At 33.3% G+C, this 9,882-nt stretch overlaps 1 protein-coding gene across 1 annotated transcript; it reads right to left on the bottom strand.

Annotated features, from left to right (window-relative positions):
- Positions 1–1,287: 1,287 nt before the first annotated feature.
- LOC139852794 (probable indole-3-pyruvate monooxygenase YUCCA3) lies at positions 1,288–3,186 on the bottom strand. The gene is made up of 3 exons (XM_071842125.1): positions 2,491–3,186; positions 2,023–2,394; positions 1,288–1,515 (listed from the first exon to the last, which is right to left on the bottom strand). Exons 1-3 carry the CDS (start codon positions 3,184–3,186, stop codon positions 1,288–1,290), a joined length of 1,296 nt encoding a protein of 431 aa, XP_071698226.1.
- Between the last annotated feature and the right edge of the window lie 6,696 nt (positions 3,187–9,882).

The raw sequence follows: 9,882 nt of genomic DNA, 5'->3' as shown, positions 1-9,882 counted from the left end.
CTAATCATTAGCTTAAACGATTAGATATAACCACATTAAAATTCCTTGTACTTTACGTTTCTTGCAGCTATTTTATCTGTTATCTTTGCGTGTCCTTGTCAATTATCTGTTTGTTGGTCGGTGGGTGATAATCGAGGTTATCATATTCTTGTCAGGGCTCGCTACGAATTCCCAACACATAATAAATCTTTTTGATAATAAAACTTGTATCTTTTGAACAGGTGTTGCTAAGAAGATAAATTGGACTTCATTCTTTATCATTCAAAATTCGTAATACCCTAACATTTTTACTTAATTAGGATACATCATTTAACTATGCACAGTTATCTAGCACGAGTTGTAAGAACTTATCAATTATCTTAGACTACTTCTAACCGTCACTAAATTTTCTCTCAAAACAAAGTGCTATATCAGCGTCACATTGACACTTCTTTAGAGGACAAGATGAGAACTAAATCTCTATCATCTGTGACATCATTCATTAAAAAAAACTAAGACCCATTGTAATGATTAATTAATACAATGTATAATTATTAAGGTAAAAAGTACAACTCGAACCTTCATATTTTTCTCCTCAACAATGCAAAGATATCAAGAAATGTAAGGTCAAAGTGTGAGAGCGACCAAGTAGAGGCATGCTGCCATTGGTGCCCTCGAGCACATGGGGAGTAGCACAAGACTCCGTTGGCAATGCTCTTAGAGTACTCTTGAATATGACATGATTATAAAATTACATTCCTAGTAAACTAGAACTCAAGGAGTTGCCAATGCGCCATGACATTAGATTGAGTTGTACTTTTACACATCTATTTCTCATTTGGAACCATGTGATTTTGATCCTAAAGATTAAAGGGTAATAGCAATGTTAGATGTTTAATGAAAGGTGGTCCTACCTTATAAATTAGGACACTAGTTGGATCACTCTTATGGTTCTTCCCCCATCCATTTTCATTTACTACAATTATGGACCATTATTCTATGTCCTTACACACTTAAGTACAGTTAAAATGTTAACATATCGTATACCATCATTACACAACGCAATTAAAACATAAACTGTCATTTTTTACTAGAAAAAGGTCATATGTAGTAAATATTTTGAAACGAAACATAAATACAAAACATAATGAACGAAAAGCCTCATCTCCCTTTTTGTACAGAATGCCCAGAAGGACCCTCTAGGCTTTAACAGAAGAGGGCTGCTCTCTCTTTTACCGTTGTCAAATTTCTTTTATCGGGTTAGCGTACCACATTACAAACTCAAAAAACAAAAAGGCATGTAATATTCTACTTGTTATATCTTTGATCACATAAAACTGTGACATAATGTTTGGTTTGTGATCTAGTTTCTTGATTCCAAATTTCGGCAATATCTTGCGAGACTTTAATCGCATCAAAAGATGCACCAAATAGACCTCTTCTTGTGAACCCAACTGCATATAACCCTGATTTGCCCTTCCATCCATCTGGAAATGGCATCATTGGTACCCCTTCTCTTGAAAAGAAATCACTTTCCTGTTTGATAATTGAACTCATTAGAATATATTATATAAGTGTATAAAACTATAAATGGTATTTGACTTTGTTTAAAGAACATAAGAAACAGAACCCATTATTATAAAATAGAGAAAACAGAGTATCTAGTCATTAACAAGAATCTCAACTTCCATAACTGTACCAACGAAGCAGTGCTTCAGTGGTACCAGTCACCTATGAACCCTGGGCCCACGAGAATATACCCTTTGCCAAATATGGGGTGCAGGTTCGAATCCCTCCGGGGGCGATATTCGGCCTGCAAGTTCTCGTTGGGTATTGGGGGAGGTGTCTTACACGGTATACTTAGCCCTTACTGGGTGGGCGGTATAGGTGCCAAAAGGCACACGGGGTCAGGGTTTCCCCGCCAGATTAAACCTTTGCCAAACTTCCATAACTGTCACATGAATCAATATTCAATATACTTATTATAAAAATATCTTCTTTTGAATTTTTTTTTTTTTTTTTTTCAAATGATAAAGTTGTTACCTTTAGCCATGAAGGAACATTGCTGCAATACCCAGTTGCTAAAATAACTGAATCTATTTCAAGATTTGAACCATTCATGAATTCTACACAACCCCTTGAAAACTTCTTGATTCCAGGAACTATTTGAATATTTCTTGATTTGATCTTTTGTAATGCTCCAATATCTAAAACAGGGGTTTTACCTTTAGTGTTCTTTAGCTCAATTGGACCCATCAATGGTCTTTTTATACCATACTTTTCTAAGTTTCCAAGTGTACACCTTGCCAAAAGCAACAATATCTTATCTACCATTTTTACTGGCAACCATTTCATTAGCTTAGATGCCAATTCGAAAGTCGATTTTCCATAGATTTCTCTTGGTAATACATTAACCTGTTAATTCAAAACCAACAGAAAAAAATTAGCTTTCCTTTCTAAGATAATGTTTTCTGAGTTCACCGAACTATATAAGTTCTATATGAAGCTTACCGAGCTTCTGACCACCATGGATGGAAAAGCATTATGGTGAAAAAGATCAAGAGATACTTCCATGCCGGAGTTTCCACAACCAACCACCAAAACTTTCTTTCCTTCATAATCCTTGCCGGATCGGTAATCACAAGCATGCATAACATGGCCACCAAATTCATCCAATCCTTCAAAATTCGGCACTACTTTATCTGCATTCTCTCCTGTTGCTACCACAAGCCACCTACATAAATACTCAACCTCACAATCATCCACCACAGTCCATACCCTCCACAATCCACAAGTCTCATCAAACTTTGCGGATTGAACTGACTCGTTGAAACGTGGGCTTATTTCGAATTTCTTAGCATAGGATTCAAGGTAGTTGACAAACTGGGATTTTGAAGGGTATTCTGGGAAATTAGCAGGGAAAGGGAAAAAGGGTGACTGGCAAAATTGTTTGGGAAGATGGAGTTTGAGACGATCATAAGTCTTGTTTTGCCAGAGAGATGCAATGCAGTTGGCTCGGTCTAGGATAACAAAGGGAACCCCTTGTTTCCTAAGTCCTGCACCGACTGCAAGACCAGACGGGCCGGCCCCTACTATGACCGGCCCGTTGACTAGTACGCATCTCCTAGAAAAAAAGTCTATGTGATCATGAGCTTGTTGTACCATTGTTGCTAAATGAGTAATATTTTTATTGCAAGCACAATGCATCAAAAGAGAGCAATATTAAATGAGTGGATTGAATGCAATAGTCTTGTATCTCTTTTTTGGAATTAAATATTTAAGTTGAAATGGATAGGAGAGAACTCAAGAGAGAGAGACTGAAGAGTAGGAGGAAAAGTTTGGAGAATGTGAGAGAGTAATATAGAGGTATAAATAGGCGAGGATTTGACCACAAGAGTTGCATGCGATTGGGGTATTGGAAAATGATAGTTTTAAGATGGTCAATTTCTCAACTCAATTTCTAAAAGAAATTTTCTCTGATTGATTATATATACAATAATTTCTAATTGAATATAACAATTTAATTACTTTATTATATATATATATATATATATATATATATATATATATATATATATATATATATATATATATATATATATATATATATATTATATAATAAAGTAATTAAATTGTTCAATTAAGTTTCATATTTCTTGTTTATTTTCTCGGGTACAAAGTGTCACAACTTGCAAGTTATTGATCACTGTGTACTTATAAAAGTTGCTATATATATGTTGATATACGGAAAAGGTACATATGATGACAAAGAGGCTAAACGATGGATGGGTACATACAAACATCTTATAAATAGATTGGACAAAAGAAAATCCAAAACTTATGACCACATCTTAGATATCAAATGGTGAGAAGGGTCTATGTTTTGATTAACATGATTAGTTAATCTGTGTTGCTTTGCAAAGTTTAGGCAATTATGTTGGGAGGCATAAGATTAATGAAATCGAGACCATATTTGAGTGAGCTATATATTTATATATATGTACCAAATTCAAAAAGAATGCAAACAGTCCTTATCATATTATCTCTACCAAGTTTGGCCAAAGTACCATTTGATATATATATATATATATATATATATATATATATATATATATATATATATATATATATATATATATATATATATATATATATATATATATATATATATATATATTAGGTTTAAGAGACCGTGCGTTGCACGTGAGAATTATTACTATTTCAAAGATAGCGTACGTATAATATTAGTAACATCACATTAAAACATATACTATTTTTCATATATCTGATACGAATGAAACATACTTAAAAAATAGATTATACTTGGTGGAACTCATAATAATGTAACACAATTCAAATATTAAAAAAAAAACATTACACATATATAATAGTTCATAAATATCATACAAATGAAAATTTATTAAAACGTTTCTTCAATTAAGTCTATAAGTTGTAACACCCCATTTTTCGTAGCGCGAATGTTCCGAGAGGTGTATAAACGATGAGGTATATTATTTTATTAATAATATAATGTTGAGGTGTCGGGTGTTGGAAACGTAGAGAATGGAGCGTGTAAAGAGAGGTTATGCGCACTTTCACCAATTTGATCATAACTTTCTCATACGAACCCGGATTGAGGCGAATCAAAAGCCCAGACGACCGTAATTTTAGCCCAGACGTTTTTAATTTCTAATGTTGAGCTGAAAGGCTCTAGGAGCGCCGATCTTGGTCTAAGAGCGCCGCTTTTGGTCCTGATTGGGTGCTGTTTGTAATTTTGAAGAGTTAAATGAAGGGCATTTGAGTCTTTTCACTTGGGATCAGTTTTGAGCCACTAAAACTCTGATCAATTGATCATTCTTATCCTCATTTCACCCACACAAACACTCTCTTTAAACCCTAGTGAGAGAAACCCATTTTTAGTGAGAGAGAGCTTGATTTGGAGAAGAAGGAGTTAGATTCTCACCAAAGTCCGAGTGTTAAAGTTGTTCATCTCGTTCACGGCTACGTTGTGGTAGTGTTGGTAAGTTCTAACTCCGAATTTCATTATTTGATTTGATATTCAAAGTTAGGGTTTGAACTTGATTTGTTGAGAAACCCATTTAAACTCATGAAGTAAGTTTATTGATGCTAGTAATCGGGTTTTATATTGTTGTTGGTGGATTTTGGGTTGGTTGATGTTTTGGCCATGTTTAAGGCTTGCAATTTGGGTTTAATCACTCGGTTTAGTGATTATGGAAGTATTGAAACCCATTTGAGTGTATTTGGTTGACTAATTTTGAAATGGGTCAAAATTAGGGTTTATATGTCAAATTGGGTAAGATAAGTGTTTAACACTTATGATTTGGTTTAATTGGTGTATTAGGACCATTTTCACCTATGTTAGTGATTATTGGTTAGTTTTGGCACGGTTTGTGCTTGGAAGTGCAGTTGGGTCGAAATTGCACTAAGTGTCAATTTAGGTTGATTTGTAATCCACCCTAATTGTGTTGTTTGTTATGTGATAATGGAATAGGTACTTTCTATTGACGTGTTTCGGATTATTCAGTTGCATTCATCAAGACGATAAGGTGAGTGTAAATATATTATATGCGTATGTATGCATAGGATGGGTGCGGGTGGGGTAGAGTGATCCTTGGGCGTTCGGGTTCACTTTATGTCACGACCCTACTTTTTCCTTTATCTTCTATCGTTAATTATTTAACGACCGTTAACTGTTATTCGTGCTATGTCATTTCTATGGCCTATATTATTATATTAATAATAATATATTAATTATTAAATGTTATGTGAATAATTATATTCATATTTTAATTTATACGTTTCTACGTGTCGCGGATTTCTATCCGGCGAATCTTTTCGGTTTTCAAACCAACGGTCGCGTTTTTGGGATATTTAAATCCTAATTATTTTAAATATGATATTTTAAGATCATATTATTATATAGGGTATTTATATTTATTTTTCGTCGCGCGTTTGTTATCTCTCCGGATTTTTAATCGCGTAAGTGCGTTTTCGCGTTTCGGGATTCGTTCGGGATTTCGGGCCACAAGCAATTACACTTTTAGCAAGATTGGGCCATGAGACCCACCCCATGACCCCCCATTCGGCCAACCATAAGGGGAGGGAGTATACTCCCCATTTTTTTTATTTTCCATCTCATTTACACATTACACAATTTTAATCTAAACCTAATTACCACTTTTGCTCTCCTTCCTCCCTTCCTTCTCTTTTTGGGCAACGACCAACACCACCAAACATCATCATCTTCATCAATTTTTCAAGCTTGGGTCTAGAGATCGTTCATACAATCGGATTCCTCGTCCCGTTCTCTACGCGATTATACTAATTGTTTCTTGATTAGGGTATAAACCCTAACCCTAGAACTTTTAATTTTTATTTATTTTTCTGTATTTTATGTTTATATTATTAGTATGATGATTATTAGTTGTTGTAATGTTGATTGTATGGGTAGAATTGCTCGATTGCATATTTTTCGGTTTGAAAAAATTGGGACAGCAGCTTTTTCGTGTGTTTATGATATTTCAACTAATGTTGATCATAAAATAAAGTATATAAATGAGTTCCTCTCATCAAGACATTAATTTTAGACTCCGGATTCATGTCGTTTCGATTTCCGGAGCCCTAGATATGATCAAAGTGGTATTTTGTTAAGATTGAAATGTGATTTTGGTATGAACCAGTTTTGGTCCGACTTTGTGACCATATTTGGTGACTTTAGGGTGTGTTAGTGTGTTAGAACTGATGGTGGGACAAACTTTCATGTTCGGGTCATCTCAATCCGAGCCACGAATCACCCGTTAAGTCTAAAACACATTTTTGATTGAATTGAAGTTCCAAGTAGTGTATTGGCTGTATATCACAACTTGTGGGCTGTTCATGGTGTGTTCTTGAGTATACCAAAGTGTCGGGTGATTTGATTAGGCGGAGATATATGTAAGGCTCGCCGAAAACCGACACCCGGGGCTCAGGATACGACCCGATGAACTTTTGATTTAAAACTTATGATTAATTATTAAACTTATGATATAATTAATGGATTTCAATATCATTTAATTACTTATGATAAAAAAAGTAATTATTATTATTTACAACTTATGATATATATTTATTATATCATTTAATTAATATTTATGATTTAATTAACATTTTAATTAAACATATGATTAATAATACTTCATTATTAATGGAAAATACTTATGATAAGTATTAAACTTATATTATGAGATTACTATAATAAGACTTATAATAAGGATTAATTAATTATTTAATTATTATAAGGCTTAATTATTATTTAATTATAATTTAATTATTAAATACTTATGATTTAATAATTATAATTAGAAACTCATGATATGATTAATAATTCATTATTAATTAATAATACTTATGATATGATTTAAAATTTATTATTAATTAATAATACTTACATTATGACTAATATTTAATTAATTAATTAAATACTTATGTTATATAAATTATATCATTTAAATTTATATTAACTTTAATAATTCATTTTAATTTAATAAAACTTATGTTATGACATAATTAGACATATTAAACTTTAACAAACATTATAACTTACATTATTATTGTAACTTATACTTTTAAAATTTACGTTGACCATGTTTGATCACGGTTGACGTTTGAGTTGACTTTTGGTTGACTTTGACTTTCAGTTAACTTTATTGACTTTCTAATTAAGGAAACTTTCCTAACTTATAAACTTTCCTAAAATAGCAACTTTCTAAATTTGGAAACTTTCCAAAAATAGAAACTTTCCAAAAATGGAAACCTGCTAAAAATAGAAACTTTCTAAAAATAGAAAGTGTGTGTCTGTAAGCTGTTCCGATCAAACCAATGCATATTGAGTATTGTTCTATGACTACTTGCAACATGTACAATAGCTATCATACTAAGACTTGACCTAAGTTAGTTATTTATATCGACCTGCTTTATTTATAGGTCGGCATTGTGATCATTCCTGATTACTGTACTACATTTGTTGTTCGCTTAATTGTGTTGGTTACTTCATTACTAATAAGGTGAGTTATAGTCCCGTTTTTACATACTTTTCAAAGTATATTTTTGGGATGTGATTACATGCATTTTATTTTACGTTTAGACACAAGTGACAATTAAATTTAAATTATTCATTGTGAGTTGGACAAAAATATTCCCTAGTCTGGTAACTGTAATCATTGGTTTCTACCGGTGAACGCGAATCCTATGGATAGATCTATCAGGTTTGACAACCCCATTTCGAGCTAGTCGCGCTAGTAATTTATAATCAAAATATTTAGTACTTCGTATTTTGTTGTAGATACACTGTCCAGTGTATATTTTTATTGTGATTGGCAAGGGTAAATAAAGGGTTAAGTGGTTACCAGCTGGCTCATTGATAATGGAATAATGTTTAATGTTTTCTAATATTTTTAAATCTTGTGGTCTAAAGTTTATTCAATTATTTAAACCTATAATTCACTCAACCTTTGTGTTGACAGTTTACTCGCATGTTTTCACAGGTACTTGAGTTTATGTGATGCTTCCGCTGTGTTTAGAAGAGTCTGCATGCATTTGGGCAGATTTTTATGAAACAATTTATGAAACTTTGGCTTGCATTCGGTTTTTGAATAATTAATACGTGTGGGTTGTTGACAATGTTTTGTGTCAACTTTGGATTATTAATATGTTGGGTTACTTTTAACTACATATTTTGGTATGCTTTCCTTTTTGAGAAACTTTTGAAATAAAAAAATGCAATGTCGTTTGTTAAATTCATTTAAGTTCGATCAAACTGTAGGACCAAGTGACGGAGCCGTTAAGTGTTTTGACGGCGCCATCACAGTTGGTATCAGAGTTCTGGTTGTAGGGAACTAGGCGGTCTTAATGTGGTTAACCCGTGGTTCTTAGGGTGCATTAGAGTCTAGTCTACATCCCGACCCTTTTGCTATAGCATTATTATGCATTTCACTTCGTATGAGTTATATCATTAGCATTTATATCTTTTGGTATGTGGTTTGCGGTTTTACTGTTTGCAGATGTTGACTTCGAGAGATAACTCCGTTGCTGCTCCTACTCCTCCGGCTGCTGCCAGACGCCGTGCTGGTTAACCAGAGATCGATGATCCTGTTCACTACTAATTTTCCACCCTTACTCATATGAACAGGGCTTACAATGAAGTGACGCGTATTAATACTCTTAGTGATTATATGCGTACTTTGCCACACAACGAGATGATGGACCAGATTCGAGCTAGTATGGATTCATTTGTTAGCTTCAAGAACAATGTTGGATTCGAGACTCGTAAGCGTAACCGTGAAGTTGACGCTAGGTTCTAGGCTCTAGAGAGCACAGTTCGTGGTTTGAAGGAAGAGTTGAAAGAAGTGAAAGGAAAGTTGCGAAAGTATGAGCCTTCTGCTGAGACTCATTCTGGCCCAGCTTATCACACCCGCTCTAAGCAGATGTGATATGATGATTCATGATTGATTACTTATTTCATAAAACTTAATGTCCTTTCATACATACATTTTTGGATTATGTACGGAGTTTTGCCGAGGATTTTATTAAGGTTTTGTTATGGGATGTTTTTCATTATGTATGGATGGTTATTTTTATGACATCTATTATCATTATCACATTTTATTTCTAATGTTGTGACTCTTGGCATGTTATATTATGCGTAATGTAGATCATGTATGTTAGGTGCTATGTATGTTGTATGATGTTATCATAAAATATGTATGCATGTGGTGGTTATTTCTATAACAATCATAACTATCATGTTATTACACATAGTGGTTACTGACTATTATTTTAATGGTTAATCTTTTCGTGTTCGATCTATTCCTTTATAACAATGGTATTATTCTTAGTACTAACGGT

Source organism: Rutidosis leptorrhynchoides, chromosome 6 (assembly GCF_046630445.1).
Source record: "Rutidosis leptorrhynchoides isolate AG116_Rl617_1_P2 chromosome 6, CSIRO_AGI_Rlap_v1, whole genome shotgun sequence".
NCBI classification, from domain to species: Eukaryota; Viridiplantae; Streptophyta; class Magnoliopsida; order Asterales; family Asteraceae; genus Rutidosis; species Rutidosis leptorrhynchoides.
Note: the sequence above shows the minus strand (reverse complement) of the source record. Positions and strands in the feature narration are given on the sequence as shown.

Coding starts and splice junctions, on each gene's coding strand:
- LOC139852794 (XM_071842125.1), bottom strand. CDS start 3,186: ATGCATTGTGCTTGCAATAAAAATATTACTCATTTAGCAACAATGGTA. Junction 2,395..2,490: donor CCATGGTGGTCAGAAGCTCG/GTAAGCTTCATA, acceptor TTGAATTAACAG/GTTAATGTATTACCAAGAGA. Junction 1,516..2,022: donor ATGTTCCTTCATGGCTAAAG/GTAACAACTTTA, acceptor ATTATCAAACAG/GAAAGTGATTTCTTTTCAAG.